Here is a 19,254-nt window from a genome sequence, read left to right as displayed (position 1 = left end):
TAACATACGTGTCCATATAGCAGAACGAAATTGTGATCCATTGTCAGAAATTACTTTCAACACATGCCCTACAATAAATAGAAAATGCTTTACAAATGCTTTCGCAACGGTTTTAGCAGTAGCTTTGCGTAACGGAGTGAAAGTAACAAATTTTGAAGTGAGTTCAACAGCGACAAAGATGTAGCAAAAACCTCTATTAGTTCTGGGAATTGGACCAAGAATGTCTACAGCGGCCGTATGTCTCAATTTAACACGTACAATGGTATATAATGGAGGAATACGTGAAGTCGTGTCTGACTTAGCTTTTTGCCAAATTTTACATGACGCTAAAACTCGTCGTATACGTTTTTCCATGTTGGTAACATAATAGTTCTGTCTCAGTATAAGAAAACATTTTCTGGCTCCGTAATGTGCGTAACTTAAATGAGTATACCAGATTAATTTGTTAACCGATTCGTCAGCAATGCATAATAACCAATAGTTGCTGTCAGGATGAGAGCGGCGAAACAGAATGTCATTGCGTACAGTGTAATAGTTTCTAATCGTAACATTATTCTTATCTTGCCAAAGGTGTTTAATTTCTGTCCACATGTTGTCTTTATTCTGCTCTTGTGCTATGTCCTGTAATGACGACGAAATAAAATTTTCAAATGCAACTTGTTGAATGTACATAACGCTGAAATTTGCTTTGCAGAAGTTGGTTGCGATGTCTTGCTGATTGTTGCTGAGAGAACGAGATAGTGCGTCTGCTACAATATTTTGTGTGCCGGGAATGTGAACAATTGTAAAATTAAATTCCTGTAAATAAAGTTTCCACCTGCTTAACCTGTCGTGTGTAAATTTAGCTGAAAGTAAAAATTGTATAGCTTTGTGATCTGTGTAAACGGTGGTATGTCTGCCATAAAGAAAATGCCTGAATCTCGTAAAAGCCCAAACAACACATAACGTTTCCAGTTCTGTAACAGAATAATTTCGTTCAGCAGGTGACAGAATGCGGCTTGCAAATGCGATGTTTGTAATTGTTGTAGTACCATCTTCTTCAATTTCCTGGAAATTATGTACGCCTAAAGCGGTGTTAGAACTGTTGGTAGCAATGGAAAAATTTCTGGTAAGATCTGGGTGCGATAAATGTGGTGCATTCAACAAAGCATGTTTCAGGTTCATAAATTCAGAATGTGCTTGCTTATCCCAAGACCAAATAGTGTTTTTACCTGTCAATTGGCATAATCTAGGTGTGTCTAAACCAGAGTGCTGAATAAATTTACGAAAAAAGTTAATTAAGCCCAAAAAACTGCGTAGTTGCTTCTTCGTTGTAGGAACAGTAATGTCACGTAAAGCTTGAAGTTTTTCCGGATCAGGCGCAATGCCTTCTGCTGAAATTACACGTCCAAGAAATTTTATAGAAGTTTTACCAAAGTGCGATTTACTGAGATTAACTGTGAGTCCTTGTGCATGAAAAGTTTGTAACAGACGTTCAAGAATCATATTGTGTTTAGACCAGTTAGCTTCTGCGATAAGAATGTCGTCTACGTACGTCGTGATTCTGTCTTTAAGTTCTGTCGGAAGTATTGTGTTCAAACCGCGAATAAAAGCTGCAGAAGAAATAGTTAAACCGAATGGTAATTTGCAAAATTGATAACAGTCGCCAAAACAGAGAAATGCTGTATACTTTCTGCAGTTCGCATGAAGCTGAATTTGCCAAAATCCCGATTTCAAATCTAGTGTGGAATAAATAGCCGTACCAAGTAATTTCTGTAGAAGTTCCTCTAGTGTTTGTGGTCGATCTGTTTCATTAATAGTTATGTCATTGACGTGACGTGAATCAAGCACGAGGCGAAGTGAGCCATGTTTTTTCTTAACAATATGTAGCGGGTTTATGTACGGACTAACTGCTGGTTCAATAATTCCTTGGTCAAGCATATCCTGCAATTCTTTCTTAACCTGTTCTCTGTGGATATATGGAATGGGATAATGCTTGGCTTTAAATGAATCATGCTGTTTGACTTGAAATTCATACATAAAACCGGACATAGTACCAGGAATGTTGTCGAAAACTGGAGATTTCTGTAAAAGAATTTTGTGTCGTTGGGTGCGTTCGTCGTCTGTATTTGCACAGCTCTGCTTAACTTTGTCAGAAATCATCTGCATTACGTCGTAGTCAGCTTCATCTGGAGTATTATAGTTGTGTACCTACGTATCTGTGAACAATGTAGGATTACAGTCTATGTTAGGTGATACGGAAATGACCTCTGTGCGATTAATTGTTTGTTCTTCCGCAGATCGTGAGTGCTGAAATTCTAAAGCCAATTGTACATTTTCATCCTTCAACATTAAACAGGAATTTTGAAAGTCAATAATGGCATCGTGTTGTACCAGAAAATTCGTACCTAAAATAATGTCTGTCGTCAATAACGGAATAATCCAAAAATTTGAGTGAAATGTGTGACCTGCAATGCAAAATGATAAATGTGTCTGTAATTTAACGTCTACTCCTTTACTCGATACTGCTCCTTTTACTTTCGTTTTGCCTAATGGAAATGTAGGATAGGTATTCTCTTTGTTACACTCGTTAAAAGTTTCTTCTTTTATAACTGACATAGGTGATCCGGAATCGATTACTGCTGAAAATTTCGATGAACCAATTTTAATTTCGATGACAGGATGTGAAATGGTTTTCTGAACAACTGGTCTTTCCTGTAAAAGAGTGTCTCGGATGTCGTCGAAAGTAATAGCATTTTCGTGAACAACATTCTGCGTGTCAAAAATAGTGCTTGTGTTACTGGAAGATGCGATCTGTACAGTATCTAGTCAAATTCTATCTGACGTGTTATTATTTTCTGGAGGATGTTGTGGCATTTCGACTATTTGAACTGTTCTATTATTTCTTCCAGACGTATTACGCTCTGGATGATACCTACTGTCTGGTTCATTCATGAGAATATGTTCTTGCGGATGATTTTGCTGTTGGTAAGACCGACTGTTATTATATGTACGCTGAAAATTTTGCTCATTATTTTTACGTCTGTCGTGATAGTCATTCCTATACGGTGCATTGCGATAGGAATTGAAATACTGTCTTTTCTGTACATAGTTATTTCCTTACTGCCGTGCGTTACTATTTGTTGTATCTGGGACTATACGTGCACGCGGCGAAACATTAAAGCCTGGCTGACCTTGCACACTGCATTGTTGGTCAAGTATACTAACCGGCTTACTTTCATGCTGTTGTGGTGAAAAAAGTCTATTGTTACTAAAATGTGGTTCCTGTTGCTTAAAATTTTGACGATATTGATAATTAGAATTTTGTCTGTTATTAAAGTTCTGTTGGTTGTCATTCCTAAAGCGTCTATTACCTTTACTATTGAAATTGCGTGACTGATCGTGATTACTGAAAGTTTGTTTTCCTTGGTTATTATATGAAAAATTTTTGTTTATAAAGGAATAATCCGATTGCTGTACTTCCAGAAGCTGTAACAGATCTCTAAATGCCGAAATATTTTCGTTTTGCTGACCCGTTAGAAGTGACACTCTTAATGATCGTGGTAATTTAGAGATACGTAGTTGAATAAGTGTAGATTCACTATAAGGTTCACTTAAATACTTATTTTGTTGGACCATGTGCTCAAAAAATTGCGTGACACTGGTAAAATTTGAGTTCTCATAATTTGGCAAACTAATTAATTGATCCTTAATTCCGTGCTGTGTCGTCTTCGCCCAGTACGCTGACAGAAAAGCATTCTGAAATTCTTCTACCGAGTAACATTGTCTCGCGATCGGTCTCATACGAGTTGCCGGTTCACCTTCCAAAAAACTGCAAATAAATTCAAGTTTATGTGTTACGGGCCAAGTCGGTGGAAAGGCAAAGCTAAACTGTTGTATCCAATCAATTGGGTGAATCTGTGTTCTGTCATTTTTAAACACTTTAAATTTTCTCACTGATAGAAAATGTTTGTAATCGAAATTATCGTCTCTGTATGACGGAACAGGTTCAGTATTGTAAGAGAATCTATTCATTTGTGCCTGTTCGGAATCTAAGTCCCGTACTCTCTGTAGGTTACCCAAATTATGCACGCCGCGTGAGTCTGACAAATGTTCCCAAAGTGACGTCTGCTGTGTTGTGTTAAACCCTGAAACATTTTTTATCTCTGTTACCTCTTGCTGTAAACTTGACAACGTTCTACGTAATGAATTATTAGATGAATCGATCTCATTGATTGTCTGCTGTAAATTTTGGAATTCTGGTGTTTGGTTAAACGAGATCGGTGCAGTATCGTCTGATTTGCTGTCATTATTATTTTCTATGACGTCAATACGACTGGCCAATTCATCACATTTTTCAGTCAGTATTTTTGCATGGTCATCGTTTTCACTGTCAGAAGCATTAATCTGTTTTTGTAATTTGCGTGTGGTTTCATTCAGTTTTTTAACGTCAGCTTTGCTGTCATCGGAATCCTGTGTTAGTTCTAATTGTTCGAGTCTGTCGCTCACTGTTTGAATATCTACTGTGTGTGTATCTGTTTTTGATTTAAGATCAGAAATTTCATCACGTAATTCTGTGTTCAACTGTTTGATGGTATTAATTTCGTTGGACACTGTAGCAATATTGCTGTCTACGTATTGCGAACAATTTACGTTTGTCTTCTTGTCTCTGTGCTGTGAGAGTTTCCATTGCTTGTCGTTTTACTTTATTTTGATCCTGTATAAATTTGCAGAAACGCGTATCACTGTTTTGCCTGTGGTGATTAAAACGTTCGTCAATCTGAGTGTTCTGTTGGTCGAATTTTGCGTCTATCTTTGCATCCACTGTGCGTGAAAGTTCTGCTGTAATTAGTTTAAACTCGTCGCGTAATTGTGTAGCTTTTTCAGAGCATTGTTACCGACTGTATTAATTTCCTCTCAAAGTGTTTCTATTGTAGCTGTTTGCATATCCCTTAATTCTTGAGCAACAGATCTAATTTCTTCGCTACTTTTCCTAGCACAAGCCTCAATTTCCTCGTGTAACTCTTCCTTAGTATCATGATACTGTGCGGCAACGGCTCTAATCTGTTCACTAAGCTGTCTGGAATTGTTGTCTAATTTTTCATTAAAGTATTGTTTGAGTTTTTCGTTATCTTGTTTGTTATCTTCACTCTGTTGTCTGACCTGTTCACTAAGTTGTTTGTGATTTTTGTCTTGTCTTTCATTCTGTTGTTTGAAATTTTCAATAAGTTGTTGTAGCAATATTGCCATAATTTGATCCAAGTCATTATTACCTACTCTATTCACTGTTTTGTTTGATGATGTACCTGCAATCGTCACGTTTTATGTGACCATTTGGTCATTCTGTGATTCACCAAAAAGTTTGCCCGTCGGATGCGCACTTTTAGTCACTACCTCCGAATTAAATGAATCCGTCGTACTTTCGGGTACACTGTTCATTTTCATTAGAAAAATTTGTCTGTTCGTCACGTAAATCCTGCAAACCAGGTGTGTTAATCTGGGCAGCGCTTATTGCAATAGAGCACCCCCCGTCATCAATTGTAGTCAAAGTAACAGAGGACACAATTAAGTTCGCTTGTTCATCATTAAGATCTACATCATTCTTAGTGGTTGGAATGCACTGATTGTCAGTGAACGCAGGATTGTCATCATTACACTGTGTGTCACAAGCATTATCGGTGAAGTTGTTTAATTCAGTTATTTCACCCATTATACCTCGCGATGCACTATTAATAGTCTTTCGCGGCATTTTTACATTAGTCACAATAGTTCACAAAGGAAATACGCACAATGCAAAAAGCAACAAACACAAATACAACAGAGAGCAACGAATTGCCGATGATATGTGGAAAGAAAGTCATAAAATTACTAAAAGCGTTGCGCCAAATGCTAATTATATTTTAGTTAATAAGAGCAGATATCTGACTACTTTTCAGAAGATTCTCAAAGAAATACGATCCTGGTCCGGATGTTGCCAAGTGTAACCTCCCCACAAAAATTAATGAATGAAAATATTTTAAATGTGAATTGGACATCGTGCTGTAAAAGGTATCCTCCCCGTAAAAATATGAAAATGAAAAGAATTGAATAGAACCAAGTGTAGCGTCCCCACAAATATTTGAAATGACAATAATTAACTCTTAATGTGAATGGAAGGAAATGTGTTGAGCTCCCACAAAACATCGTTAAATTGAAATAAAAGTGACTGTAACTTCGCTACAAAAATATTGAAAAATAATCGCCCAATGTAAACTTGACACAAAAATTGAGAAATGAACATTAATCATTAAACCCACAACAATAGGGCAGCATCGCTGACCTTAGGCCCTGTGCAATAACTAATCTGATAAATTGATTCTGGGATGAAAAGCATAGGAAATATTGTTTCAATTGGAATGATTCTTTTCTTAAAAAAGATTGCTTTGAAAACAAAATTATTATTGGAGCATTTCTTGAACAAATTAATTACAATTAACATACATTACGTTATCAGATGTGCGCAGTGCTGCTTCATTACCTTATTTAACAATATACCTCGTCCCGAACCTTGACCAGAGACCCATGTCGACGCCCGCCGGCTCCTCACACATAACTCCGACTCGCGACTGCGTCCAAGACGCAACAGCGTCCAACTCGGAACTGCACTCTCGCGCAGTCAAGCGCAGACTAGCAACGATAAACAACTCTCTGTTCAGAGATTCGGTCATGCCTCGCCATCGCTGGTACTGAATACGTACGCGTTTCAAGGTCCAGCCATTTTAATTTGTTCTGATCATAACTGTTCCTAGTTTGCAGCTTTATTGTTCTTCATATACTTGAATCCTTGAAATCTTTTTTTGGTTCATTCTGAACCCACCACCGAACACCCGAAAAATCTTCCCTAGAAAATTATTGGCGGATTATTTGTAATTTATGGGCCCTACGATAGTTTAACTGGACTAAAAGTTAAGTGGCAACAATTTCGTCATGTTTCTTCTAGTACTTACATTAGTCATACTCCCTGTTCTCTGACAACTACATTACATTATGTCACATACAGGGTGTTTCAAAAATGATCGGTATATTTGAAACGGCAATAAAAACTAAACGAGCAGCGATAGAAATACACCGTTTGTTGCAATATGCTTGGGACAACAGTACATTTTAAGGCAGACAATCTTTCGAAATTACAGTAGTTACAATTTTCAACAACAGATGGCGCTGCGGTCTGGGAAACTCTATAGTACGATATTTTCCACATATCCACCATGCGTAGCGATAATATGGCGTAGTCTCTGAATGAAATTACCCAAAACCTTTGACAACGTGTCTGGCGGAATGGCTTCACATGCAGATGAGATGTACTGCTTCAGCTGTCCAATTGTTTCTGGATTCTGGCGGTACACCTGGTCTTTCAAGTGTCCCCACAGAAAGAAGTCACAGGGGTTCATGTCTGGCGAATAGAGAGGCCAATCCACGCCGCCTCCAGTATGTTTCGGATAGTCCAAAGCAATCACACGATCATCGAAATATTCATTCAGGAAATTAAAGACGTCGGCCGTGCGATGTGGCCGGGCACCATCTTGCATAAACCACGAGGTGTTCGCAGTGTCGTCTAAGGCAGTTTGTACCGCCACAAATTCAAGAAGAATGTCCAGATAGCGTGATGCAGTAATCGTTTCGGATCTGAAAAATGGGCCAGTGATTCCTTTGGAAGAAATGGCGGCCCAGACCAGTACTTTTTGAGGATGCAGGGACGATGGGACTGCAACATGGGGCTTTTCGGTTCCCCATATGCGCCAGTTCTGTTTATTGACGAAGCCGTCCAGGTAAAAATAAGCTTCGTCAGTAAACCAAATGCTGCCCACATGCATATCGCCGTCATCAATCCTGTGCACTATATCGTTAGCCAATGTCTTTCGTGCAGCAATGGTAGCGGCGCTGAGGGGTTGCCGCATTTGAATTTTGTATGGATAGAGGTGTAAACTCTGGCGCATGAGACGATACGTGGACGTTGGCGTCCTTTGGACCGCAGCTGCAACACGGCGAATGGAAACCCGAGGCCGCTTTTGGATCACCTGCTGCACTAGCTGCGCGTTGCCCTCTGTGGTTGCCGTACGCGGTCGCCCTACCTTTCCAGCACGTTCATCCGTCACGTTCCCAGTCCGTTGCAATTTTTCAAACAGATCCTTTATTGTATCGCTTTTCGGTCCTTTGGTTACCTTAAACCTCCGTTGAAAACTTCGCCTTGTTGCAACAACACTGTGTTCTAGGCGGTGGAATTCCAACACCAGAAAAATCCTCTGTTCTAAGGAATAAACCATGTTGTCTACAGCACACTTGCACGTTGTGAACAGCACATGCTTACAGCAGAAAGACGACGTACAGAATGACGCATCCACAGACTGCGTTGTCTTCTATATCTTTCACATCACTTGCAGCGCCATCTGTTGTTGAAAATTGTAACTACTGTAATTTCGAAAGTTTGTCTGCCGGAAAATGTACTGTTGTCCCAAGCATATTGCAACAAACGGTGTATTTCTATCGCTGCTCGTTTAGTTTTTATTGCCGTTTCAAATATACCGGTCATTTTTGAAACACCCTGTAAGTCAAACTTATGATGTACGAGAAGTGAAGCAAATAACCTTAGCTTGTAGACTAGAGACAGACAGCAGTTACGATGTATCCTTCTCCCAGTGGAAGCATCATTTCACCTGTGGCATCAACGCTTTAACATCTGCTCGGAACTAATAACGCCGTACTGCGAGCACGAGAGTAAGTATTCGTATTCTCAGTTAAACTGAAGTCAAACTGCGACGGCATTACTATGTTGCTGTGAAACTGTTAGTCTGCATTGTATCAATGCCTACTGAACTTTATTTATATTTTATTTATACGTATATGTAGAGGTTATATGTCTGTTGTATGTCTGTTCAGTGTAACTGGACACTGTCATGAGAATAAATAACAGGAACTTTTTTTTAATGTTACTACATTTTACGATCGCTTTGATATTTGTATCTGTGCCGGTAATCACATTGTTAATTTCAGACCACTAATGTTCTGCTTCCAGGACTTTATTTGTACATGCTGGTGGTGCAAACGTTTACGGGGAAGCTTATGCAGATGCGTGCTTACATTCTCATTGGATGGGGTGAGTAGTCTTCAATACACAGACGTATTATTCGTGATAAAGGTTTTCTGTTTTCTGTGATTCGACTGAATGGTAATATTAAATTTTGCCATAAATTTCGAATCAAAATAATTTAGTTCATAACGAGGAAATAATCATACATTTGTCCTGCAACGTATTTGAAACAACGTAATATTGGTAGTAATAGCAATAACGAGGGAGAACTTTTAGAAACGCTCTAATTTTCTTTGTAATTTCTTCATTTATTAGAACTTGAGGTCCATGAAAGTAGCCGAAATCATTTCTGTCACTGAATGGCTGGATGTACGGAATGTACTGTATATTTTGAGTCTAATACAGTCTGTATTTTAAAGAATAAACATTTTTCTGCTTTATCCTACCTGTTTTAGAAGATGTTCAATGGTATTCTGAGAAAAAATATGGTTTTTAGCTACAGGTGCAATTTAAATTTCAAATTGATTACATCAGTAGCCAAACTGACAGTTCCGTTTTAAGAATGTTAGTGTGCTCGCTTATAGCTTTCAAACCACCACGCTCTTTGTTCAACACTCAAATATCGCGTGTAGATTTCGTTGTAACGAATCATTTCTGAAAGTTTCTTTAATTTTCCTGACTACAGCGCTGTCCAGAAGTTTATATAGTATCATTAGATTTCGTAACTATTTTCGGCTAAGGACGCCAAGTAAGTAAGTTTTACAACGTTCTAGGTAGCTCTCATTACCTTCCTTGACGGATCTGTGACTATTTGGTGCTCTACACAGTATCTAGGCTAAATTCATTCTCAAAGATGCATATTGTTGTTCCTGCATTAGTCAGTTTCGTAAATTTTTTATTGGTTACTTTGCTGTCTTAGTTGCTTTTCAACTTACCTACTGTTGAAATAATTTCGGATGTTTGGTACAACAATGATCTCTTTGTGTGTATTACGCAGTCATCGGATAATCTGAAAGTGTGTTGATAGACCTAAATGAGCATTACTTCCTCATTTGCTTGATCAAGTGAATGGAAGGGAGGAAGATAGAGTATAGCGTCCGACTGACAACGGGATCTTTAGAAACGGAGCACAAGGTCATGTTACCGAAGGATGGGGAAAGAAATTGTCCTTGCCCTTTTCAAAGGAACCGTCCTGTCATTTGTGTTAAGCGTTTTAGGGAAATCACATGTGGATGGCCAGATGCAAATTTGAACCGTCATCCTCCCGAATGCATCTCCACTGTGCTAAGAACAGGTCGGTGATCGAGTAGTGGAAGAGTTACAGTATTAATATAATTGTAAATGTTGAATTATGAAATTTCGAGAAGGGACATTAATTGTGTGGTAGAGTTGAGAGGCTAGAAATGTCGCAAAATTGAAACATCAGTGAAAATCCAGGAAAGTTTTCCATAGACATGTTGCGCAATGTCTCCATTGCGTTACGTCCCACTTTGCAGTTGTGAAAGCATAGTAGGCGGTTTAAGAGGCCTACAAAATACTGTCTCCCGCCAAGTAGGTAAGTCTGTTGAGCTATGTCGCCTGATTTCGTGCAGCCAAAATAATGTAACTGTCTTGTGATACCTTCTTCATGACAATTCTCGGTTGCACATTGCAAACACAACGAAGACGCTCAGGTGGATTTTCGATGGAAACTTTCGATAGCCCTCCATGGATCTCGAACACATTTGTGATTTTAATATGTTTGCTTACATAAACCGCTGGCTATGAACGCAGTATTTTGGCATACCAGAGAAGGGATTTGACGAAAATCACTTCTAAGACGAGGATGTTGGTAAGTTGGTACCACGTTACATCTAAAATCTAAGTCCGTCTGGCAAATATGTAGAGAATCTGCAGCTGATGGAATGTGTAGACAAATGCTGCAAAAAAATAAATAAAAATAAAAAAATAATAAATCCCTCACAATTTTGTAGAGGTCGAATACAGTAGAACCCATAGCGAACAACTTGACCATTGCTGTTACCCTTTTTGGTTGGGAAAAGTTTGGCTATGCATTATTATACAAGTAGGTTCGTAAACTCACTATAAAATGATTCCACCGACAACTGTAATCTTGATCACTTCCGAGTATAACATCAGAAAATGTAAAATTGTCTATAATAGCCTTGAGACACAGAAAACAAATGGAGGTAAAAGTATTCCGGCTGAAGAACTTAGGTTTTCATCAAAAGGGACGAAAGCACATTTTGTGAAACATTCATGGTTGTGGAATACCTTCACTTAAAAGTTACCTAAACATTATGCCGTCAGAAGGCAGGCTTCTATACGAAGAAGCTGTTTATTAAGATTATTGAAGTCTGATACGGTATGACTTTCTCTGTCCAAAATCAATTATTACCAATACACTTGATTAACAAGAAAATGACTATATTATTTACAGCAAGTAATGATCAGAATAGTTCGTTATTGTTAAACGTCACGTGTAAACACAGTCTACTGATATGGAGTCAGTCGCTGTCTAGACATAAACAGTCTTGGAGTGCAGATCTGACCTCATTAAAGTGTTACCTCTGTCAGCTGATTTGGAACATTATAGCCGAAGAAAACGTCACTGCAAATCGTGATGGTGTAGAAGTTTAATATTAACTAGTAGAAACCGAACATAATGAAATTTTTATAGTTCATACTGTGCTACGATTCTTTGTCAATCGTTTATGTTTCGTATTTTGCACAGTGATCATCTTCGTACAATTTGATGTCTGTGTTTTCCTTAAGTCGTTACTACCAGAGAAACTACGATCTAAAATTTAGCCATCATTACCACACAGGTTTCGCTGTACAATGTAATGGGACAATCAAAGCTATCAGAAATGTTCTCTTTTCCAGGGGTGCCACTAGTGTTCATAACCGCTTGGGGCATCGCGAAAGGACTCACAACGGGAACTGGAGACCCCACGGTGAGTATTCGAGACAGCAGCTGTACTGCTGTTTGTGGACCTCCCCAAATCTCACTATGGCTTAAGTATTTAATTGCAATGTGGTACGAAAATTTTTCAGTTGGGTTTAGTGGCAGACTGCTACATGGCCTACCCAGAAACGTGGCTAAATGATTAGAGGCACTGGCCTCTAATTAGTAGTCAAATTATTGCCTACCCATTGAAAGGTAGGTTTTCTGTAAATCTCCTTAAGTGAATCTTGTAATTATTTCTCTGGAGACTACGACATGGGATGTCTGCCACTTTAACGGACCGTACAGTTTCGTGCACAGAGTTAACCTCATTTGAGCGGAATAATGAAACAATTTCAAGTGCAATCCTCAGAGGCTCCATTAGATAAAACATGCGAGTGCAGAGCAATTAGGGCAGCACTGTTATTGAAGCTGTATTTTATTGTCTATGTTTGATGCAGCTCTACAAGTCACCGTCAATAAATGCCTGAGATGTCGTTGGTTACATTTTATTCTACATTTTGGGACTCGGTTAGAGGATAAACCTCGAGAACCTTCACGGTTATGCATCACGGCATTTAGAGGGCTGCGATGTTACGCGAGAAGACTTTATGTCGTGTTAAATTGTCAAACTGAGAGATCATGTACAATTCTATCATCTCAAATGTACCTAATTTTTGGTACCAACATGTCTACCACTTGAATCCTGATTGGTGCTGTAAACGTTAATGAATTATTCGAAGGCATCGACATTATAATAATATTCTACAGGTAAAGTATACAGACACCATTCATGACACTGATTGAATTGTTCAAGACTACACATTCTGCATACGGAAGTCATCGGTTCCTTACATCCAGTGGTGTGTGGAGGGGAAGGGGAAAGTGAATATTTAAAAACTGCAGGTATTTTACATACTGGACTTCTCTGGATGCTGTTTACTGTAAATTTCAGTCACGCCACTCAGAAAATCAAGAGCGTACGGTAAATTTTCCTACTACAGTAGATTTTAGTGTTTGCCATAGAATCTACACTGTTACTCCGAATGATCGAATCTTTAAGCAGACAAATTACGTAATATTTCGCCAATAATGACGGAATGATGTTAGTTTTGTGGACGAGGTTATTGCTGTTCTTAAGCAGAAGAAGTTTTCATGCTTATTGGCTTTCTACTTCTTTATTTACAAGCAACTGAAATTTTTCATCAATGTGACTGCGAATGTCCCTTTGTGAAAAAGCTGTCTGAAAGAAATTAATGCATGTGATTCTTGAGTTTCTCCTGGCGTATTTGATAATCAAAATATCCACGGGTGTACTGCCGGTCTACAGCGCCCAACGGGCACAATATTTCGGCGATCATATATGTCACCATCATCAGGTGAACTGACGGACTGCTTGGGAACCAGCGATTGGGTTAATCAAGAGTAAATCGAGCAAACGTATAGTTCTGACGACCACGGCGGACAGAGCCATCACACCGACGTCATCTCAGACGCCGTAGCAATCTGTTCCACCGCGCGACCGTGGCGCGGGACGCGGACGGCGGAGGGAGTGCGCCGCGGGCGGAGGGTATTTAAATCGGCCGCCGCCGCGACCGAACCCAGTTCCCCCTGAGCAGCCATAGCGTACGGATCTCCGTACCGGCACGTTCACAGGAGCTCTGTCCGGCAGTTCACCTGATGATGGCGACATGTATGATCGCCGAAATATTGTGCCCGTTGGACACTGTAGACCGGCAGTACACCCGTGGATATTTTAAATTAATGTATATTTATACTTAGTTTCACATACAACTATTACAGATATTTGTTTAACAGAATACTGATTATTTCTTTTGCCTAATTTTTACACTTAACCTGACAATGTCTCTAGCTATGGAGCTAGGAGTATATTGGCAAACATTACATCTGGTGCACTTCTTTGACTTTATGGTTAGACATGTGGGCCCTTCACTCGGTTATTTGCGTTGGCTGGTTCCGAGTGAATAACAGAGCTGTTGACACACTGCATTTTTCGGAGTCAGCCCTGAAGATGATCTTCAACGAAGATTGAAACTGGTCGTCATTCATGAAAAGGAATGGTAAGGCAACACAGTGTAGCAAACCTAAACAGAGTTTGCATTGTCATTTTCAGGCTCTGTCAATCTGGAAATTGCTGTAAATGGAATGTGTGCTAGGTACTACTTCCTTCGTGGGTAGTAATAAATAATATATATAACCATGTACCGAGAGCAGTTTGTACGTTTATGTTTACAGTACAGCATTTTAGCTCATTTTATTGCAAGCTATACCACGAATCAGCAGCTGGCTTACATGTACGTTACCTATGTACGCTTCAACATTCAGCCGACACTAAAGGCGAGAGGTGTTTATGTTACTTCACATTTACTATCTCATCAGAAGTACCCGGGCTCCCTACGTAGTTTGTAACTGACGGATAGATGAGAGCAGTAACGGGAAAATCGGACTGTCAAAAGAGGTCAGTGATTTCGGACGTGGTATAGTCATTGGATGTCAGCTAAGTAACAAATCCATCAGGGACACTTAATCCTTCTGAAGCTGCCCAAGTCGTTGTGAAGAGGAAACGAAAGGGAAACACCACTGATAAACCAAAACTCATGTACTGGTGAACAGAGACTATCGAGAATTGCGTAGTGTTGTTGCAAAAAAAAAAAAAAAAAAAAAAAAAAAAGAGGTAAGTCCGGCTAAAACAATAAATGTGTATATGGAGTTTACATAATGGCATAGAATGTTGTAGCAGTTAATCATCAACCACGTATTTATGCAGTCTGTATCAAGCGACGCTAGCGGCGGTGTAAACAGCGACCTCACTGAACAGTGAACGACTGGAAAAGCCTCTGATTTGGAGTGGACAGTGAAAGACTGGTATGGGGATGTTTTACGTGGTTAGGGTGTGGTCCCATAATTTACACTTAAGAGGATGCTAAATGCAGTAAGAAGTGAACACATTTTTCAGCATTGGATACGGAGTCCAGTACAGCAGCAGTAGAAAGACAATGATTATTTCATCATGGCAGTGTACACATGTTATGAAGTAGCATCTTTGAGGCAATGATTTGTGGACAATGACTTTCTTCAAATGGATTGGCCTGCCCAGACCCCAGCGCTCAACATCACTACCATCTCTCGTTTCACCTTTTGAGGAAGAACGGGCTAGCATTCGTCCACTGTCATTTAGACACATCATTAAAAGCGTCCCCAGCAGAGTTGAAGCCGTGAAAAAGGCGGAAGTTGGACAGAACCATGTCAATGTCCAGTAACAGGTGTCCGGATGGTTTTATCAGATTGCCTAACGGCGCAGATGGATACTTAATACAAATCTTCACCGTAATGAGAAACTACAGTTACAGTAAACAGATGATCGCTTCTGTCGTTACATTAAAATACTGCATATACACCTTTTGTTAATTTTTTACCCTACGTATGTTTATGTTCAGTATAGCTGGGCTAGGAAAGGAGGGCAAGGAGGGGAATGTGCGGGTGGGAGAGAGAAAGATAGTAAGGAAGGAGGAGAGGTATAAGGAGACAGGACGAGGGGAGGGGCGACAGTTGGCGGAGACACGTCCGCTCATGGTTTGTCTGTGTGACAGGTGGCGAGCGCCGAACCGCTGCGCCTGCACTGCCCGTGGATGGACGTTGACGCGTACGACTCGATCCACATGGGCCCCATCATGCTCGTGCTGTTCGCGAACCTCGGCTTCCTCGCCAGGATTATGTGGGTGAGTGGCCGCTGCTCCTGCCTCCTCTGACTGACACATTCATATCACGGGGCCCTTGCCGTGTCCAAAGAAATGAACACTAAGTTGGAGACAGGCAGAATGCCTCAAAAAGGAGTTTACGCTGTTTGAACTTTAATAGCTGAGGGGGTATTAATATAAACTGATCCACTTCTGATTATAAGGTGCTCTCATGGTTAGTTTGTCAAGACTTTAGTTTGTTTACTTTCAACTGTCGGTAACAACACAGAAATAACACGGTGGCAGAAAACGTGTCCTTGGACCAACGAAAGTGGATTTAAGTGTTATTGCATATGTGAGAACACAAAAGATGTAAAGGGACGATGGCAGCCAGAGTTGGATACCGTGTTTCCGTCACTTGTGACGACAACGGAATTACACTGTTGGCCATTAAAATTGCTACACCACGAAGATGACGTGCTACAGACGCGAAATTTAACCGACAGGAAGAGCATTCACACAAGGTGGTGACGCCTACAACGTGCTGACATGAGGAAAGTTTCCAACCGATGTCTCATACACAAACAGAAGTTGACCGGCGTTGCCTGGTGAAACGTTGTTGTGATGCCTCGTGTAAGGAGGAGAAATGCGTACCATCACGTTTCCAACTTTGATAGAGATAGGATTGTAGCCTATCGCGATTGCGGTTTATCGTATCGCGACATTGCTGCTCGCGTTGGTCGAGATCTAATGACTGTTAGCAGAATATGGAATCGGTGGGTTCAGGAGGGTAATACGGAACGCCGTACTGGATCCCAACGGCCTCGTATCACTAGCAGTCGAGATGACGCACCTTATCCATTTGGCTGTAACGGATCGTGCAGCCACGTCGCTATCGCTGAGTCAACAGAGACTGGGATGTTTGCAAGACAACAACCATCTCCACGAACAGTTCGACGACATTTGCAGCAGCATGGACTATCAGCTCGGAGACCATGGCTGCCGTTACCCTTGACGCTGCATCACAGACAGGAGCGCCTGCGATGGTGCACTCAACGACGAACCTGGGTGAGCGAATAGCAAAACGTCATTTTTTCGGATGAATCCAGGTTGTGTTTACAGCATCATGATGGTCGCATCCGTGTTTGGCGACATCTCGGTGAACGCACATTGGAAGCGTGTATTCGCCATCGCCATACTGGCGTATCACTCGGCGTGATGGTATGGGGTGCCATTGGTTACAAGTCTCGGTCACCTCTTGTTCGCATTGACGGCACTTTGAACAGTCGACGTTACATTTCAGATGTGTTACGACCCGTGGCTCTACCGTTCATTCGATCCCTGCGATACCCTACATTTCAGCAGGATAATGCACGACCGCATGTTGCAGGTTCTGTACGGGCCTTTCTGGATACAGAAAATCTTCGACTGCTGCCCTGGCCAGCACATTCTCCAGATCTCTCACCAATTGAAAACGTCTGGTCAATGGTGGCCGAGCAACTGGCTCGTCACAATACGCCAGCCACGAGTCTTGATGAACTGTGGTATCGTGTTGAAGCTGCATGGGGAGCTGTGCCATTACACGCCATCCAAGCTCTGTTTGACTCAATGCCCAGGCCTATCGAGGCCGTTATTACGGCCAGAGGTCGTTGTTCTGGGTACTGATTTCTCAGAATCTATGGACCCAAATTGCGTGAAAATGTAATCACGTGTCTGTTCTAGAATAATATATTTGTCCAATGAATACCCGTTTCTCATCTGCATTTCTTCTTAGCGTAGCACTTTTGATGGCGAGTAGTGTATGTGACTTCCGTCACCCGTGACAAAAATTGAATTAGGTGACTAATTTCTGAGGGTTTTAGCTGTGTGTGATCTGAAGAACGGACAGTGTGACGGGAGAAAAGTAGTAGCGGGTGAAAGAGGGGTGGACGCAGTGGTACAAATTTTCACAAGATCCCCGAAGAACTCCATACGGCCAAGCTGCGCCGTGTCAGATGTAAGTAAATATTCACCGACATTTTGAAACAAGCAAAATGGGAAAGCTACTTTCCCGGGTTGCTTCACGCGGGGATTGACAATGAGCCGGAAAGGCACCTCGAATTTTGTAAATGGGTTTGCAATAAAGAACAGTTGACGGATGTCATGATTTGATCTGATGAGTCGATGTTTAAATTGAATGGAACCATCAATTACCGTAACTGTGTGCAAGAGATAAGCCAGAAGTTACGGAAGAACGACCTGTTAGTCTTCCTGTGTTGTCAGTGTCGTGTCTTCTTTCTGTCAGAAGACTTGTAGTAGTATTCATTTTTTAAGAAACAGCGACAGGTGTACTGTACTGTACTGCAATGAACATTATTTTTGTTGTCCAAAAAGACAGTGCAGCATCACATTACCATCGTGGCGTGTGGCAATTTCTGGATTAAACATTTGGTGAGAGACGCATAGACCGATGAGGAGGTGTCGAGTTTTCACCCAGATCTACCGATCTGACGCCGTTAGACATTTCTCTGTGGGGAACTCTGGAGGACACCGTCAATGCTAGGAAGAAACGAACGCTGTTCAACGTGAGAGAGGCCACTGTGACTGCCTGTGAATCCACTCCAACAGCAACCGTACACATTTGCTGAGAGACGCATAGACCGATGAGGAGGTGTCGAGTTTTCACCCAGATGTCCCGATCTGACGCCGTTAGACATCTCTCTGTGGGGAACTCTGGAGGACACCGTCAATACTAAGAAGAAACGAACGCTGTTCGACGTGAGAGAGGCCACTGTGACTGCCTGTGAATCCACTCCAACAGCAACCGTACACATCTGTATGCTGCTGATGGAGGACATTTTGAACGTCTTAATCAGTAAAACGTGATCAGTAATGTCGTGGCGATGTATGTGAGTTAAAAATTCACAATTTTTTTGAGTGGGAATTATGAAAGTTCAAAAAGTGTGAACCCCTTTGTGGGACACCCTGGATTGTGTGGAACTCCACTATGCCATCAGCATTAAGGTCGAGGCCCACGAGAAAGACAGGCCGCGGCGCGTACGTCAGGAAGGTAGTCCGGAACTCGTTCGCTCGCTCAGCTCAGCAGACAAATTGAGTTTCTAAAACTGTTAGCCAGCGGCTGGGCATGTAAGTACTAACGAGAACTGCATCTTCCACTGGAATCTGCTATTATGAAGTCTTACTGATTAACAGTACTACAGCAAAATTTAATTTAAGATCAATATTCTACACTCCTGGAAATGGAAAAAAGAACACATTGACACCGGTGTGTCAGACCCATCATACTTGCTCCGGACACTGCGAGAGGGCTGTACAAGCAATGATCACACGCACGGCACAGCGGACACACCAGGAACCGCGGTGTTGGCCGTCGAATGGCGCTAGCTGCGCAGCATTTGTGCACCGCCGCCGTCAGTGTCAGCCAGTTTGCCGTGGCATACGGAGCTCCATCGCAGTCTTTAACACTGGTAGCATGCCGCGACAGCGTGGACGTGAACCGTATGTGCAGTTGACGGACTTTGAGCGAGGGCGTATAGTGGGCATGCGGGAGGCCGGGTGGACGT

At 41.2% G+C, this 19,254-nt stretch overlaps 1 protein-coding gene across 1 annotated transcript in view; it reads left to right on the top strand.

Annotated features, from left to right (window-relative positions):
• Nucleotides 1–19,254, top strand: part of LOC124788687 (diuretic hormone receptor-like) — a 358,447-nt gene that overhangs the window by 264,389 nt on the left and 74,804 nt on the right. The window contains exons 7-9 of the mRNA XM_047255969.1: nucleotides 9,032–9,112; nucleotides 11,933–12,003; nucleotides 15,605–15,733. Of these exons, the coding sequence (XP_047111925.1) occupies nucleotides 9,032–9,112; nucleotides 11,933–12,003; nucleotides 15,605–15,733 (281 nt within the window). The remainder of the gene's footprint in view (nucleotides 1–9,031; nucleotides 9,113–11,932; nucleotides 12,004–15,604; nucleotides 15,734–19,254) is intronic.

This window comes from Schistocerca piceifrons, chromosome 3 (assembly GCF_021461385.2).
Source record: "Schistocerca piceifrons isolate TAMUIC-IGC-003096 chromosome 3, iqSchPice1.1, whole genome shotgun sequence".
Classification (NCBI taxonomy): domain Eukaryota; kingdom Metazoa; phylum Arthropoda; class Insecta; order Orthoptera; family Acrididae; genus Schistocerca; species Schistocerca piceifrons.
This window is presented reverse-complemented; position numbering and strand designations above follow the sequence as displayed.